The 19543-nt window shown below is 36.6% G+C and overlaps 1 protein-coding gene across 5 annotated transcripts in view; it reads right to left on the bottom strand.

The window, feature by feature from the left end:
* Positions 1 to 19543, bottom strand: part of Su(var)2-10 (E3 SUMO-protein ligase Su(var)2-10) — a 107762-nt gene that overhangs the window by 10231 nt on the left and 77988 nt on the right. For all 5 annotated transcript variants that reach the window (XM_081748650.1, XM_081748652.1, XM_081748654.1 and 2 more), the window contains 3 exons: positions 14723 to 14963; positions 11308 to 11542; positions 5325 to 5463 (listed from right to left, as the gene is read on the bottom strand). In XM_081748650.1, coding sequence (XP_081604776.1) covers positions 5325 to 5463; positions 11308 to 11542; positions 14723 to 14963 — 615 coding nt within the window. The remainder of the gene's footprint in view (positions 1 to 5324; positions 5464 to 11307; positions 11543 to 14722; positions 14964 to 19543) is intronic.

Raw genomic sequence — 19543 nt, 5'->3', positions numbered from 1 at the left:
CCGTACATAAGACCCCCACCATCTTTCCCTCTTAATAGAATTTAGGTAGGCACAACAGCCCAAATCTTCTACTTCTGAAATAAAACCGCGTTACAATTTTTCCTAAGCAAATTTTTTCGACTTGTATAATGAACTTTCGCGTGCTGACTGGAAACGGGTAAATGTGCGCTAATGTTGACCTAGCGGTAGAAGATTTCTGTAACATTTTATACTCAATCTTTGATAAATGTGTTCCATCAAAAAGATATTCTCGTAACGATCCCATATGGTTCACTCGAAATATAATTAAACTTGTGAAAAGTAAGAAATACCACCATAAAAATGGAAAAGTGGAGGAGTTTTTTCAGAATATCATAACGAAAAATTTTGTAGTATTAGAGCTTGCCTTAACAGAGAAATCAACGAAGCTTATAAAAATATGTACACGATTGTGAACAAAATATACTAGAAAATCCAAAAGCTTTCTGATCGTATGTAAAACACAAAACTAGAAAATCAGATCGTAACACTCTTCGATCTGAAAATAATATTTTAAAAGATAACTTAGAAATTGCAAATGCTTTTAAACAGCACTTTCAAAAAAATCATCAGCAACTCGTCACCTACCTATGACATACAAAATACTTCAAATCTTGAAACTTCTGAAATAATTGACAACCTAAATTTTCACCCCATGCATCTGACCGAAGTAGAAAATGCAATTAAACATCGCAAGCCTAGAAGCTCCCCTGGCCCGGACGATGTACCTCCATATGTAGTAAAAGGATGCACTGAAATCCTAAAATATCCACTACTAGCTATATTTAATAAACCGCTATCGTCATCCCTGTTCCCATCTAAGTGGAAAATTTCGAATATCTTACCAATACCAAAAACCAACTGTGACAACCACGACATTCAAAGTTATCGGCCCATTGCCTTAATATCTGCTCCAGCTAAGATATTTGAATCTATCGTTTATCAAAGAATTTTTAACCATATTCATCCTTTAATATCTTCATATCAGCATGGCTTTCTGCCGAAGAGATCTACAACAACTAATCTTGTTGAATTCATACACTTCATTGCGGAGCAAATTGACAGTGGAAGTTGATGCAATATATACGGATTTCAGTAAAGCTTTTGATACACTGGATCATGATATCTTATTGAACAAATTTATTTCATTCAACTTCACTTTCAAAACGAGACAATTTCTAATGTCATATCTCTTTCATCGCTGACAACATATATAAAAATATAACAACTGCAAGTTTCATTGTAACGTCAGCGGTCCCACAGGGTTCAAACCTTGGTCCATTATTATTCTTAATTTTTATAAATGATCTCCCAAATGTGTTACCAAATTGTACTAAATTATTATTTGCTGATGATGTAAAACTATCTAAGAATTTCCCAGCCCTCCGATGCTCTTCCACCACAAGAAGATCTAAGCGAACTACATACTTAGTGCATATCGAACAAACTTAATCTTTAAAAAAAAAAATTACATTTACAAAGATTGATAACCTAAAATTTAATTACAGTATTAACAACACTCCCATACAAAGAGTTCGCACTGTAATTGATTTAGGGGTCACTACTAGCTCCAACTTTTCCTTCAATAAGCATATCAATCGCATTTTTAGTGAAGCCTACAGAAACCTTGGCTTCGTAATCAGACTTGGCTTTGACTTTTCACATACTAATGTTCTTAAATCCCTGTTCAATAGTTACGTTAGATCCAAACTTGAGTACTCTTCAATCATATGGCATCCCAACAGTCAGAAGAACAAAGCACGTCTTGAAGCGATTCAATCTCGTTTTGTCAGGTACTTAACTTATAAGAAAACCGGACTATATCCGAAATTCGAAAAATATACCGACTCCTTCGTAAGCACGATATCTCATGTCTCGAAGATAGACGTACCACCCAACTCTTGATTTTCTTAATAAAATTATTGCAAAATAATATAGACTCTGAGTATTTACTATCCCAGATAGAATTACATGTTTCAGGTAAACGCACGCGTCCTAGAAATATTACTTTTCATTTACCTACAACTAGAACAAATACGCTATGCATGTCATTTATTAGGAGAATGTGTTATATTTTTAACTCCTATGCTGAAAGTCATCCTGAACTTGTCATATTTACTATAAACGATCGTTCTCTAAGAACTATTGTGCAATCTTATTGAAGACTCATGAATTAAAATGGTCATATCTATAAAAGTGTATTTGTAATTATGTAAATGAATTCATGCATGGTCTAATTATATACAAACTGACTGGGTCACTATCATTAGGTAATTTACCTGTTGTGATCTACATGTAACCATAAATAAATACATAAATAAATTTCAGTAGTTTCGTTTTACTTCTCGTCGACCGCTTCCACTAATAAAATGTCATTCCGTAATTTCTTGATATCTTTAATCTGTGCAGCGTTATAAATAGTAACTTTACTAATGAGAAAAGGGGACAAGTTCTTAATAATACTCGACCGATTAGCTTCAGCACTGCCACTATCAGCATCTTTACCTTTAATTACAAAATATCGGACTTCAGGCGTCGCGATACTTGTCTCTTCCACAGTATCTACAACTTAAAAGATTTTCTCGCTCTCGCTTGATGACTCTTTTTACGAGAGGGTGAGCCCGGACACGATTTTAAAGATTTTTTTTAGTACCCACAAAAACTTATTATTAAACACATTATATATGTGTGAACATCACAACTTTATCCCTGGGCGCTTGCGAGATCTTACGCTACCCCCTGTCTATCCCATAAGCACGCGCTCACCGTAGGGCCGACGTGGTCAAGCGAAATGGAGATGCAAGAAAACCATTCCCGTCGACAGAAAGGTATGGCCGCGGAAAAAGAAAAATTGGAAGTAAAAAAAAAACCTATTGAACGAAAATGGTGCAAATTTTTTTTATCGTTTTGACATTTTTTTTTATTTAATTTTTCGGTTTTGAGTTTTTAAATTTATTTTCAAAGATTCGGACACTGGACAACACAAACACTGGACGCACAGAACAGCAGGTCGGGATGGATGCACGTCCACTCTACATGAAGGAAGACTTAAAACGAACCAGCCACTTCCAAGACTCCCACCAACCACCCGAGTTCTGTAGCGGTATCCGCGGCTGAGAGGGCACACAAGAATATGTGGATGAGGAGTAATGCATGAATGAAAAATGAAGCCGTCCAATCAGCTTCACCCCCTCCCCGACGATGACTGTCCGCTACATGGAGGGGAACATTTCTTTAAGGAAGTGAAGTACGCCACAATTTAATTTTAATATTTGAAGCTATATTAGTTCATAAATTATTTATATTGTTTGTTGGTTGGCAGCGCTGTCTTCACCAAGTCAAGGCTGACATTGAGCCGATTTAAGGTGAGGGCAGTACAAATCAATGCTGGAGTAAAATGGATGAACGATTGTGGTCAGAGCTTCTACCAGGCTTTGCCCCCTTCCTCAGGAGTTAAACATGCCATCCAACCGAAGCTAAGGTAAATTAAACTACGGTTACTTGTCACTTTTGTGATTAGTACATCCTCTAGCAAGTAGTGTTACAGTGCAGCCCCTCATATTTTGATTTCTCCTCCCCCTCCCGAAAATTTTTTTTGAAAGAAAGCCTGATTGTTGGTGATGTCTTCTTTGTGTTTGTGTGCAGTGTTGTTATTTATTTTTGTTTCTGAAACGTACTTGCACAATGCAAGACCGTGTTTATCATTAGTGCCTTCTTAAGAATAAATATTTCTGAATAGATGCAGCAGCAGCAACAATTTGTGCTACGGTTTTCTAGCAAGCCTAATACCACATAGATAAACAATACTAAGACTTTATAAGAAATTCAGGATACTAGAGCTCTGAGTAACAAGGCCTTTGTATCCATTTAGAGAATGGCAAATTGAATGTTTGTTTGGTGGGGTTAATGTCCCATTTTAGTACCAAGGTTTGTATGAGACGTGGAGCTACAATTTAAGTTGAAATCTGAACCACTGTAATCGTTTCAACGTTTTCGCACCGGGAATAGAACCCGGGACTCAGTACATCAAAGGCACGCGAGCTACCCACTAGGTCAGTGCGAAGGACAAAAAGGTATTGTGTCAACATGCTGCAATTGTGTCAACACGAACCATTTATCATATGAATCAATGTGTGTAGTAATAGACTATATTATAGAGACTGGATCATTTGGAGGGTTTATGGCCCTTTCATTCTCTTGACCTTTTCCATCTGACTACTTGTAGTGGGTCTATTTAAAATATGCATATTATAATAAACGCAAACACTACGAGTTCTCAGGCACACATTATGCACGCCAGTAGCGTACAGAGAAATTCCCCCAGGGAGGATTCAAGCACACAAATTCTTTTATCGTTTTAATACACGCGTCATTTTTGTATACATATTTTAATCGTAAATGTTTAGTTATCCATAAGCTCTTGTTGAAGAAGGGAAAGAGGGGTAAAGTCCAGAATCCTCCCTTTGCGCAAGCCATTCTCGTACCTTATTAACAGCATTAACTGCGCTGTTTTGACGACAGTATTTCGTAATTTACGGCGTTGTGTGATATGCAGTATGGAAACGATGGACGACCAATTCCCGGTTCTGAAAAAAGTAAACAAGTGTTGCTGACCATATCAGTGTGTAACTAGGTTTTACTAATTTTCCGAATAAATGTATATTTCACGATTTTCGTTCCATTTTCCAATAATGTACATCCATTACGCATCATCTGGTGCAGTTTCGTGTTCACAGTCTTGCTAGCAGAAAAGAAATTCTCAGAAAACAAAGTTATTAAGCTAACGTCACAAAACGCTATTTAATTGGTCAACTCATAAGCACAACATATCGATATGTTTCGATATTTTAGCACATGCCATGTCTAAAACTACAGAAATCGTTCTCGTGGCATTGGATTTTGGAAACGTTTCCTGGACAACGGAACAGTTTTCATCATTTTTGTTTCTATACATAACGCCAGCCTTACCCTTCTCACGTGTTCTTACCTACGTGGCGTATTTCATTTCCTCAGAAAAATATGCCGAAGAATAACACATTCTTCGTGTGTAATCTGCATTCATGTCACACGTTTCATTCCCGAGTTGTAAAGTTCAAAGTTCAAGAGACAAGACTTTGTGAACACACTGTACTATACAAATCGAAAGCGACCTACAAGTTCCTCAAGTGCTATCTTGTAGCATGTAATTAAACGTCCAACTGTTCTTTCTTGTGGCTTTCTACAAAATTATATATCCATGACTTTTAGGTCAAGGATTTCTACCGAAAATCTGCACAGACAAAATTATGTTGAACTGATGTACTTACCGTAGAAACAGGAGAAGCTACTCGATGAGCTGAAACCTCTTTCTTAACCACAAGAGCCGACCATGATCCATCAGCATGCAGCTGTATTTCATTTCCTTCTGACGACAATTTGGCAGACTGCAAGACTTCTTGAAAATAGCTGAAAGAGAGAACATGTTGCAAAATAGTTGTAGTTCTGGTGTGGTTGAAGATTGAGTGTGAATATGCTCCAAAGCCTTCTAACGGACAAGATCTACTATTGAAACGAGATCAGATTCTCTACTCAGAATTGGACCCTAGGTACTGTACATATATAATAATACTAATAGGACATTTCATGTGAAATCAACACGTCATAAGACTTGACCATCTCAGATTTTTGTAAAAATTGGTGATGAAAACCAGTGGGAGATAAAAACATCCTAAATATTACCCCGCTCTTCCTGAAAGTGTCCTCATACAGGGTTTAAAAAAATTTCAAAACAAGGACATTTTTTTTCTGTTTCAGTGATTATCAAATATTGTTATAGAACGGTTAATATGTGCACTAGAGACGTGGAACAAACACCATTGGAAAGCTTAAAGATTGCTCTACAAGTTGTACTATATTGAAAAAGCATGTACAATAAAAAGTAATACTTCAAAAATTCAAAGTAAATTTTGAATTTCGCACAGATATGTCCCTTCGAATTTGTTCAAAATAGTCCAGAATGTAGTTCCACATGTGTGCTAAAATACCACACAGTTGCATTTTGGGCATTCAGTGGGATCTGATTCAAAATTCAACATAAACCAAACATTGCAAGATATTGACCATGTGAATATCTGGGTTCAGATCGATAACCATTTGCCTGTAGCTATTTACCTCCAGAATCAAAGGAATTTATATTGGCAATTCTGATCAACTTCATTTGTTTCTTGGTGTATTCATTTGAATTTACACGATTATCCACCTTTCGAGTTATTTAGACATGCATTACGTTTTGGATGAATTTGCTTGCCAACAAATTGAATGACATCTTACATACAGATGGTGATCAGAAAAATGGAAACACCTGTAGTTGGCAACACGTCAGATGTATGGGTTGGCAGTGGTGTCGTGAAATCCGCAGCGCCGGACCGCTGGTGGTGGTGTGTTAGGTCGGTCTCCATACTACGTCAGGCGCAGTGGAACAGCAGTGTCCAGTGGCTGCAGCAGACGGAGGTAGTGTAAAATGGGAGACCTCTCAGATTTTCAAAGAGGGCAAATTGTTGGTGCGCGGTTATGTGGAGTGAGTGTGACGGCAGTGGCTACTGTGTTAGGTTTGTCGCGTGGGGCAGTGTCGAAGGTGATGACGGCCTACACAACACACGGGAAAACCACATCGGGGAAGCGGAACAGTGGGCGGAAGAAAACCATGAGTGACAGGTCACGCCGGGTATTAAAGCGCATTGTCACGCAGAACCGTCGTGCCACTGCGGAGCAAGTGACGGGAGGAAGTCAATCAGCACCTCCCCCACCCTGTTTTGACAATCACAGTCCGCCGCGAATTACATGACATGAACTTACGGGGTCGTGTTGCACGGGCCAAACCGCTCATCAGGGACCATAACGCTTTTGCACGCCGCAAATGGTGCCGCGACCATGCAACTTGGACCGTTGAGGACTGGAAACGTGTGATATGGTCGGATGAGTCATCCTTCACCCTATTCCCAACCACGGGCCGTGTTTATGTGTGGAGAACGCCCAAAGAAGCTTATGATCTGCAGTGTCTCCGCCCAACTGTAAAACATGGCGGCGGCTCGGTGATGCTGTGGGCCGCCATATCATGGTTTTCATTGGGTCCTGTGATCACACTTAGCGGACGAATCAATGCCAACGATTATGTCGCAATTTTAGGAGACCACTTGCATCCTGTGGTCTGGATGTTGTTCCCGGACAATGACACCATCTTCCAGGATGATAATGCACCCATTCACACAGGTGGCTTTGTTGCAGCGTGGTTTGAGGAACATCGGGATGAAGTTCAACACCTCCCCTGGCCCGCCCAATCCCCAGATCTCAACATAATTGAACATCTGTGTTCCGTCTTGGAAACACGACTCCGGCGACGATTTCCACCTCCATCCTCTCTCACAGAACTGGCCGATGCCTTGCACGAGGAATGGTGTAAAATTCCACTTGCTACCATTCACGACCTCTATGCCTCCATCCCACGTCGGATCAAGGCTGTTCTGAAGGCGAAAGGTGGCCCGACACCATATTAATCTGGCAAGCTGCAATTTCGTTTAGGTGTTTCCATTTTTCGGATCACCATCTGTATGTTCTTAATGTTTACAATCTTTATCTTAGCTATGTGAAGCTATATATGAATCCTAGGGATTGATCTATATTTACGTCCAGTTGCAGTTGTTATATAGACAGTTGAAAGAACTGCTGTGGATAGTACTGGTAATATATCAGGATGGTCAGGATAGTAAAATCATGGTGAAGGTCCTTGAGGGTGACGAAAAGTAACAGTAGCATCTTCATTTGGTTCGTCTGTAGATAGTACACAGGCTATCCACCACAAACGGTTGTATTCACAAGTCACAAAACCACAAATGTTCTGAAAGTAAATACTTCCACTACCTCGAGAAATATACATGACCATGCTTTCATCAGAAAATAGAAATGTTTTACCCTTATTTCACTTTCAGGTACTGAAAGAATCACATTTAACATTCGAGTGCCTGGAATAATCTTAGCTTGAAGAAACCTTTCATGTAATAGTTTCTCTTCCTTGTCATGATCCTCATTTGTACTAAAATGGAAGTACGTATACAGACTGAATATGTGCCACTAGATCCAGCTAAAACACAATAACGCGGTCCCATTTCTGCAAACTTTGAAAATGCCATTGAGACATTAGGGTAAGTTTTCTTGAAGTGCGAATATATGACTTGTAGTTGAATCCCTTCCATGTAGTTGAACAATACGAAAGTCATTACGCACATACTACATTTTCTCATAAAACAGTCTCTTAATTTCCACAAAAAGAATCTAATTAAATTAGCAATTTTTATTTATCTGGTTATATTTGGACGAGAGGATATGTTTTATAACTGAGTTAACTATTGGCAAGGGGAGCATGAGGGAGTGAAGGAAAGTGTGTACCAACAGAGTCGTACGTGCCGAGATTGTAGTCGCGCATCTCACTTGCTGTGGATCACAGCATATTATTTTGTTATTTTTACTATATTACGTTAATCAGAACTATACAGCCTGCATAATTGTGATCCTACACAAAGGTATATTCAAAGTGACATAATAGATTTTTCCTCAAATTCTGCAAATTTTTATTGCAAATTCTGCAAGAACTGCACCACTTCTTTCCTTATCATCCTTGTAAGTATTACTTTATAGTGTAGATTAAGAATATGGAAATATTATTTCGAAGATTTACGGGTAAAACTTACACATTTAACACAGAAAGAGTAACATCTAAGTAACTTAATTATTAATGCAATGTAATAGAAATAGAACAAATGAGGTAAGTGTCACTGCCACGTAATCCACCGTACAGGAAGCAATTATACATAATATGAACTTTAAGATATAATACATTATGCATTTCCCAGAGTAGTTTTGTGTCACATTCACTGTAAATAGCGCTTCCCACAGTGTTTTTGGTGTGCTAATGCTCTTGTTAACTGCGTGCCTTCGTTCGTAATGAGTTTAATCGGCACTTTAACTCTGAGTGCTACTCTTCTGCCGATGAGTTATGAAATATTCCCTCGTGCAAACATGCTTAATAAAAATAGGCAGTTGCAATAGTTTGGTGGTTTTTGCACATATGAGTTACTAGGTTATTACGAGTTCATTTTGTGCATAACATAATATTTATGCATATAGCCATTGTCTTTCCGCTCCGCTCTTGTTAAAATGAGCGCGAGAAATGCAAAATGTTAAATATTGGTAGGTGCGACGACCAAATACAATGTCTGCAGCCGTTAGCATACATGAACAAGCACAATCTGTACCGTAATTTTGTCTTTAACATAACCGGAAAGTTATTCATTTGAAAATATTTATTACTATTTTTCTTTGAGCATGTGAAATTCTCCTTTTTTTGTTATCAATGTTTCATGTTCTATCACGATAAGGTGCCGGAATGAAATGTGGATCAAAAGTTAATTTGATGAAGTATAGAGTCTACTGTGCACTCCAATTACATACTTTGAAATTGCATGATCGAAGTGTGCACTTAGAATTTTGGACACGGCCAAAATACTGTCAAGTACCCAAAATTCTCACATGTATTTTGTAAATTTATTTGTTTATTGTAATGCAAGGAAGCGATATTCAAACTATTTTTTTCAGGAAAATAAAAACAGATAACGTAGGCATCACACCACAGTTATAGGAAGTTTTCCTATACGGAAATAACGAAGTAAAGCATTTCATAAGGAGACCTGAGCTAAGCTCTACGCTATAACCAGGAAGCATCTGAATCCCGGAAAGGGGTTGTGCTGGTTGAGTACGGAGAGTGTACTGGGAAGTTGGAATTAAGATCGCATAGTGAAAAGACATCGATTGGAGATTGTCAAAGCTGAACTACCTGTGAGTATTAAACCTATTTACGATGTTGGATAGTCATAATGGTTAAGTTTCTGTGCCATTACGATTTAGTAGATCTTTATAATTAAAACCATTTCGAGTCCTGATAGCTTGTGGTGCGATGTCGAAAATATCCAAAAGAATTGATTATTTCATTAGTTAAATTCATCATTGAGTTGTCTAAATACACGGTGTTACAAATTTCAGATGAGCTACGCTCTGCCCCCAAGCATAAAAAGTTTCTAAGATACTAAGTCATTTCAGTTTGAAATTTGTAGCACACGTTAATATGGACAAACCTTATTCCATTACCTACATTCTAAACGGGATATCCAACTAGACCTGTACGACATTTTACTATTCAACATTAAACACTGAGCCTTCACTTCGAAGAACAAGGCCGTCTATTGAGGATTCAAATGTACCAGAAAATATGAGAGATGTTACTGCATTTTTCTAACATGAAATTATTACAGATGATAACTCGATTATTCCACATTTGTGTCTACACTCCGATTTACACATCTAAGAAATTAACAACGAAAATTATCTATCGAAATCATGCAAACTGCAATCTGCGCTCACTGATTATATAAGTAACTCTGTAAGTAAAAATAGGGGTAGACGTTCCGGCAGAAGACGAGAACGTTAGGCGATGAAAACGCCTTGACTAACCTCAGTTCACAGAGCAAAGAACAAAAAAATTGATACAAAGACAATTATCAAGTTTTGACTGCGTAGAGCATCACATTAAATGACGTAATAAGTGATCAAATTGCGTTTGGTAAAAGATAATAAGACATCAAGAAGGGAAAGAGGAATCACGGAATATGAACTAGGATAAGACAAAGATATAAATTAGGCAATTGGGAAAAAGTGTGTCAACCAATAACTTTCCTAAATAGGCTTGCAGGAAAGCTTAGTAGACTACATATTTCTTCTACTCTTCTCCATTAATTACATTAAATTCTTCAACTCTTTTCCGAAATTGTTTGGTGAAGTTTAGCGTCCTTTTTCAGTACCGACACTACACGAGGCGTGTAGCTATAGTTTAAGGTAGAACCACTTTTAATGAGTTCAAATTTTAATGATTTTCCCATTCGGAATAGAAACTGGCGCCACGTGCAGCAAAGATGAGTGTGAGCTAGTCTAGTGAGTGAGCTAGTCGCTACACCAGTAGGTATATATAAATTTGTTTTCCCTTTCAGATTATTCAATAATGCACAGAGACAATAAAACGATTTAGTTCTAACCTTTTTGTTTCTCACATGAGCTAAGGAAATAACTTTTTCCTGAGTAAGCAAGAAATGATTGTAATTATTTTAATGTAATTTAAATCGAAACTGAGCTTCGTCTCGGCGACCTACGTTTTACTAATTCCTGGAATCTCAATATGTGTGGCGCTGAGTACAAAAGATAACTCACCCGTCAATCACTAAACTATCATATATCGCTGGTTTGTCACACACTGGACACATCCACGTTGGTTTTCGTTCATTCATTTGTAGATAAACAGAGGCATCAAAACACTGAAGGTGGTAACATGTAGTAGCTCGACAGGGTGTTGTCATCCGCATTTTTCCAAGAGGACACATAAGAGAAACACGCAACGAAGTAGTGGCAATTTCACTATCAGCGTCTTCATTGAGTTTTTCTTTTACTGAAATAGATTATCTTTAATTAGTTCAACAGTAAAAATATATTTTAAAAAATAATACAATAATATATATATATATATAGCTTTATTAATAACGAAACAGAAACGATCTTCGAGCACTTTGAACCACTTACATGTTTCTGTAAACGTTAAAAATTGATCAACACAGTTTGAATAAATATGTAAAAGATGTATGGCAAACATTATCTACTGTTCTTTCCTTTCATTGAAGGTATCACAGTAAGTCTTCTCTCCTCTTCCTCCTTACTCTATACAACCTATTTAAGGTGATTCCATTTTAATTTACACTTACAAACACAGAACTGAAGGTTTGTGTGAATATTTGTAGAAGGAGTATGCAAGATCAGTGATTCCTTCCAATAAGCACATGAAAGAGAGAGAGACAGAGTGAGAGAGGAAATTGCTTCGATGACACATACTACATTTCAAATGAAGATGATAGTGCAAAATGTACGGGGAAAGTATTAGTGCTAAATATGACGAAATATATCATTAGGAGAAATATGTCGGAATTATTTAAGACGGAACATACTTTTAACAAACAATTGTTTCATTTTTTTAAAAAAACCTCGGAAGGTTTCGTTGAAAACCGAGAAATATATTAGAACATGCTTTTCCTTCATTTTTCTCTTACATAGTTACATCAGGATATTTGCCAAATTTCTCAATAAATTTGTTTTCTTCTTTATGTAACGTTACCATATATGGTTTCTGTATTCTGTTATACTGAGCAAGCAAGTTTTCGTTCAGTATTATATACTTTACCAAAGTGATAATATTTTTGTTGTACTGTTAATATTCTTTCAACAGACTTCGGAGACGGGTTCTGCATCAAGAACCTTTCGATTATGAAGCCACGACGTTAACCACTCACCCATGCAGAGGGCTACATGATAAACCATGTTCTTCTTACATATCTCGAGAATGCCAACACTTTCGAAGCATGAAAATTGGAAATATACTATTATTATGTATATGTTTGCTGTTTTACGTGCTTAGATGTCCGCAGCCTACTAACAGCGAAACTATAGGGAGTCAGGATGGATCATTGATAAAGCGCTTACATCTGGTTCAAAGAGTCGGAAGTATGATCCCGTGCCATGTGAGTTCATGAAGGACGACATTGAGAGTGAGAGAGATCAAATATGGGGACAGAGAGGAATACAGTTACATATGCAAGGTTAAAATTTGAGAAATAAATGATCAGCAGGATTCATATTCTGAGGAAAACTGTGATTTCTTGAAGCATAAGAATCAAAGTTTCTCAGTTGAACCTGCGAGCATCATATCCGCAATTGTCGATTTAAGGTGGTGAACTCTTTTCTTGAAGCATGAAATGATTGCGCAGTGAGATCTTAACATATAGAGAATTTTAAAAAAAGTTTCGGAGACGGGTTTCGAACCAAGAACTTTTCAGTCAAGAAGCCACGACGTTAGCACTCATCTACAAAGAATGCTACTTAAACTACCTATGTTCTCGCATATTTCAAGAATTTCCACAGTTTCCAGGCATGAAAATTGGGGTTATGTATTTATTATATAGGTATTTATATAGTTATTTATGTATTTATTATATAGTTATTTATATAGTTATTTATATAGTTATTTATTATATAGTTATTTATGGAAAATCTTATTTTGCACATTAGTCTTGATCTTCTACAAGCTATCTATGCTGGTCTAACGGGTGCTGCGTGTGTCTATGGTGCGCGTGTTCCCTGGTTCGATTCCCGGTAGCAGATTCAAACTTTTAATTTCACAATCATTCATTTTTATTAAACATCCACCTCCTTTAGCATATAAGGAATAATCGTGAGAAGCAAAACTAAAAACTTTTGTTTCTTCAACTTCTACTGTATGTTTAACATACTACTACTGGAAAAGTTTAAATCTTATGCTTCACAAAATCACAATTTTCCTTAGAATGTGGATGTTTTCCCATAATTTGTTTCTCCAATTCTAATCTTAGGTATGTGAATGTATCCATCTCTGTCCACCCATTTGAAATTCTCTCCCTCTCTCTCAATATAGTCTGCCCCAAATTCACATGGCCTGGGATCAAATCTTCGACTCTTGTCACCAGATTAAAGCGTTTTACCAATGGGCAATTATGACTTCCTATAGGTTTGTTGTTAGTCAGGTGCAGATATTTATGCATTTCAAACAGGAAACATAGACGAAAAATAGTAAACCAAGAACTAAAAATAGGCTTATAAAATAGGCAAAATAGACATAACATACACCAAAAGTACTCCACACTGCATGTAGTTACTGAGAAAGAAAGGAAATTAATCATTGACGAACACTCATTTCTTTCAGCCGGTTGTAAGTAAATATGAATTAATCTCTGAAAGGAAGGAGTATATTATGTTACAGCAGCAATGAGTTGATGGTAAATATTCCAACATTTTTCACATTGACTAGCCTCAACTATCAGCTATTAATGATATTAAGGCAGATTAACTGCGACTGATACACCTTGCGATATGGGACATTAACGCCATTTCATGCGCAAAAGGCTAACTACATTTCAGACTACGTGAGAGAGTGTTGTGGTTTTTAATAATGTAATAAACTATTCTCAAAGAAGACTGTTATCTCTAATATTATATATATATATATATTATAAATTACTATTACGCATTTCTTCACGTATGTTTTGTAGGGAGGCCTATTTTATAGGGAGATTGTCCTACCTTTAGCTTAGGACTAACTAAACTACTAGGTAACGGAATAATAAAAAAATGTATATAAACTTGGAAGAGACTTCAAAAAGGCACTAAAAAGAATAAAATAAAAACTTTAAAAAAATATATAAACCGATATAAAAAAGAAGCACTAAAAGGCAAAATAAATAAAGCCTCGATAAAAATTTTTTGCATCTAAACGCATTAATGACTCATAAAATTACCATCGAAATAATTTTATATTAGGTAATAATTTGTATGGCTTGCCACGACTTTAAAATTTTCTTTATAGATAATAGTAATCAATTATTTTCCCCTTTCAAAAAGTCATGAGATTTTAATCCTCAAAGTGTCTTTGTATTTATCTAGGAATGCTAGGTTACACAAAATTTGAATGATGCCAAAAATAGATAAGGCAATTACATTATTCATGAGATCAGATTTCATTACAATAAAACAACAGGTTAATACTTACTTAGTCCTCTCGTGTAATCGGAATGCCTCACACCTTTCGCCTTCATACGCTGAAGGAGTTCTGTAGAAGTTAATTTTCTTACTAGATACACAGATATCGTGTATCCTCGTCCAAATTCTGCCGCCCATGTTACAGTAATCTGATTGGGGACTGTAGGACTTAATTTGACAAGAGCAGTAATATTTACTGGACGTGGAGGTCTCTTTGGTTCCACGCCTGGCTTATTGGTTGGAATGGGATTCTGAAAAAACAAACAAATAAATAAATAAATAAATACAGGTAAAAGATATGAAAAATACAATAAGGTATACTTACGATGTGATTAACGTTAAGTAAACCCTTTGAAAACATCCATTTAAAAAAAATCAGATCTCTATTTCACTGCTGTACCCATACAACAATTATATCCTTCGTGAAAATATTTTTACAGCAGTGATGCGATCCGTAGTTATAAATTTTTGAATAGCTGGTGATGTAAAGAAAGTTCTAATTTACCTGCAGCGATACTCACACCAAATTTGAGTGAATACGAAAATTAATTATTTCTGGGATTTATTGGCAAAAGAAGAATGGGTAGAGTAGATCACGAACCTACGCCGCCATCTTGAAATCCGCCATTTTGAAATCTGTGACAATTTTTGAGATGGAAAGGTAGTCATGCGGCACATGTCTTAAGACTATGTTTTGAACAGGAATGCAATGCTGCTGTCCGTTTTGTCATATCACTAACCTCTGATGAATCATGGCCTGTTTTATCCCTTTGAATATTATCGCAACACATGCTCGAAATGACCACCCTGGGCGCAAAAAACTTCTTTCAGACCGAAGCAGTTCTTTTCGGCACTATATGAAGCAAATTGGAAGTAATGTCATAAATTATAATGTAATATAATGTAATAATATACCACTTGGATATCAAACTTTACTGTTAGCTATGTTTAACTTAGGTGTACATGTGTTTTTGTGATACTCCAAACTTAACACGAGTATCAGTTTCGTAAATAACTATAAAGATGATCCTACATCTTCCAAATAAGTACAGAGAACGATCACTAATGTTCATAATTGACTTTTTGAAAACATTCTGACCTTAATTGATAGATCACATGACTATCTTTCCATTTCAAAAAATATCGCAATTTCGAAATGGCGGCTGAGATTGGTGATCTATTCTGCCCGTTCTTCTTTTGCCAATATGTGAAACTACCAACGTTTGCATTGTCTATCTTTCACTACTTTTACGATTTAACAGTTTATTTGATGTATTTCTATAACAGCATAGCCCTTCTCCTACCAACTAAGACCCCCTCCTTTTGTTATGGCGCATAGCCGCTATAACTTTGCATGTACACATATTTTCACATCCTCTATCAGGCACACTATGTCTCATCCTGCAACTTGATTCATCCATTTGTACCCTTTACTTCTGAGATCAAACCCGGGTCTTCAACTCACCATGTCAGTGTGCTAACCATTAATGGTAACAATTCGTCCTTATACTAGTCACTTATTTTCACATTTAAGGACGGTATTCAGATATTCAAACCACATGAACTGTGGCAGAATTAGTGTCTAATATTAATAATCACTCATAGCGATGTTTCTACCCCTTACACTGCTAATCAGTTCTTCCACCGACACCTTCGACATACTGTGCACCGTAGGTTAAAATTGTGCTTGATTAAAAAAATCTAATTGTTTACATTTAATACACTTCATTTACTTATTTGTTTATTTGAATTTGCTCACCAACCACCCTAAACTCCATTCTATGTTATGCGATTATTCAAGAACTTCGCTACACAGGTAAGCGATAGTGAATGTAGCGACATCTATTAGCGTGACTATTGATAGGATTATAGCGTGACGCGCAGATTAAGTTGTTTGCCGTTTACTGTTACGATTTAGCCACCATTAGTAGACAACTGAGTTTATCACACACAACAGCAATTGCGGTATAGTTAGTTTAGGAACAAATGGCTAACGCACTGGTTTTACGCCGGATAAAAAGTTTGATCTTCACCGCAATAGCATTTTTTGACTCTGCATTTCACGACTTGCTCTCGAACATGAAATTTAAAAGTATGTTTTATTCCCAACAATATTACTAGCTGAACCTACACTGTTTACATAGCTTATCATTTTGATATGAGCATGACTGTCCTTCCCAATTTCTCACTATATCTGTATGCTCCTTTACAGACATGGGAAGGACGGCAGGACTCACAATGGGAGTAAATTGATATAGATGCATGTTTTCTCGTTAAGATCAACATGAAACAAATAGTACAGATATACAGAGCTGCCAACAAAAATACCACGACCTAGTGAAGCCCTTTGATAACACTTCTTGGAACTACTTGTTTATAAATGATGTTGCTTAATATACCGAGATGGAGAACAGTTTTCATGAAATGACCCACGACAAACGAATGAAATGTGGTTTTACAAAAATAGGTATTATTAAGGACAAGAAGACACGACATAATACGTTTCGATTTTTTTTTTTCGTTTAGCGTCCCTTACAGAAGCGCGGCTATATGGAACGTGGAACTATTGATTAACATAGAATTCAACCAGTCTCCCACGCCAAAGACGAGTTCACTAACCGCTTAGCTACGAATGAGTTTGAAATAATACGTTTCATGATGTGAAATAATGACACTGGCATCATTTACCTTCCTACTTTCGACGCTCATTTGACACAAGGCAAATAGCTCCTAAAACCAAGAAATATACTGGAGAGTTGTTTTCGCTTTACGAAAATTCAATATCTAGCTAAAACTTTCGGGCTGACGTTTCTTTCTGAAACAAGAAGATAAGAATGGTCGAAATTGGCGCTTGTAAACGGGAGAATGATAGTTAAAAAAACACCGTAATTTTTCCGTCTCTGTATTTGTTTCCTTTAGCAACGCCCTAGCGACAATGTAAATCTTCTGGGCTAAAAACAACCCTTAAAACAGTGAAAAGAAAAATTACGGCAAGGTTTTTTTTTCTTTCTTCAAAATTTCAATGAGAAATGACAAATCTACACAAAATTTCGAATAGTGAAAATAGCTCGTATCTAGAGATTGTAATTTTCGAGATCTCATTGTCAAAAGGAATTACTCACAAATATATAACTGTAGCATCTTGATATATAATTTGGTTTTTATTTTTGCAATATCTTTAAAGCAGCTTTTTCTCTTATTGCCTAATGTTTTCTGCGAGGTTGGAAAGCATAGAACTTGTACAGTAAGCTGAAGATAACTATGAAAATAAACCAATAACATCATGCAAGCATATAGCGTAGGTGTAACGAGAATTAGATAAGTCTGTTTATCGCACAATCTTATCATTTTACATGAATAATTCCTTTTACACAGTCTTATTTACAGGAAGTATGAATGTTATTGGTGTTGTCAATATATTTTTCGTAAAATTAACACGTAAATATTATTATAATTACAGAGTTCTGTAATTACTGAATATTAATTGTACTTCCGAGATTTCGACTCTCTCCTGCAGTCTTGGTCATGGCGGATAAAAACACGACGAAGAAAAATATATGCATCAGGGAATAAAATGGAACGCATTTATCAGAAGAAGAGAGGTGCTGGAACTAACTCTGTCAAGTTCAACGATAACACGTCAAATAGTGGTGATGCAAGTTGCAATGTGGCACAGTCGATATGTGCGCTCTTTTGCTTTCTAGTGAAAGATTACTAGCTCGTGCTGGTTTCTTTAAGAAAACCCAAAATTAAATTTAAAGGACGGATGGTTAAGTGATGAATGGGACGCAGTAATTACAAAATTCTGGTGCAACAACAAAAATACAAGCACGAGAAGGCAACCTTTCACTAGAGAACAAGAGAGTGCACAAATCGAATCTGCCATATTGCAACTTCTATCACCACCTTTTGACGCATGATCGTTGAACTTGGCAGTGTTTCAGCACCGCTCTTCCCTTGGTAAGTCCGTTCCATTTTTTACTCTAATTTTATTTTTCTTCTCTTCTTTCTGGTTTTATTTTCCGTGACCAAGACCCTAGGGGAAAGCCCGGAAGAGCAAGTAATATTCAGGAATTACGGAAATCTGCAAGTAGTCGGATAGTTAGAATTCCTGATCGTAGTTTTACATTGTCTGAAGTTAACACGTAATAGTTATGAAATGTATTTACTTGTACAAATTTAGTAACAAATTGCATTTTTGATACTGATGTGGCAATACGGTTATAGAGTGTCACTGACACATTTCATATTTGGAATGTTATATATATATATATATATATATATATATATATATATATACACATATTGCGGCAATTGGAAACCGAAACTGCAAGTGAGATGTGGTGCAAACTTAAGAGGAATGTTTCATGAGTAACTGATACCATGTGCATATTGACTGACAGTTATATGTGTGGCGGTGGTGAGTGCAGACAGATGTTGCTAAGCTGTGTCTTGATTTCACATGGAACAAAGAGCGAACGTCAAGTTTTGTGTACGTCTTGGTGAGACTGCTACAGAAAGTTATCAAATGTTGTAGTAAGTGTATGGGGCCACTTGTTTACCTTGTGTGAACGTGTATCTGAATGTCACAGACGTTTCAGTGAGGGACAGGAGTCAACTAAAAACTACGGGTACAATAAGAACAGTGAGAAATAAGAATTAGTGGAGAAAGTGAAGATACTATTCACGGAAGACCGAAATGAGACATTTTGAATCCCTGCTGATGATTTGCACGTGAATAAAGAAACCGAGCGGCAAATACTCATGATCTCAGCAAGAGGAGTCTGCGCCCGTTTCGTGCCTCATTTCTTAACAAATGATCAACAAAGGG

The sequence above is a fragment of the Thermobia domestica genome, chromosome 2 (assembly GCF_964235325.1).
Source record: "Thermobia domestica chromosome 2, izTheDome1.hap1.1, whole genome shotgun sequence".
Taxonomy (NCBI): Eukaryota; Metazoa; Arthropoda; class Insecta; order Zygentoma; family Lepismatidae; genus Thermobia; species Thermobia domestica.
This window is presented reverse-complemented; position numbering and strand designations above follow the sequence as displayed.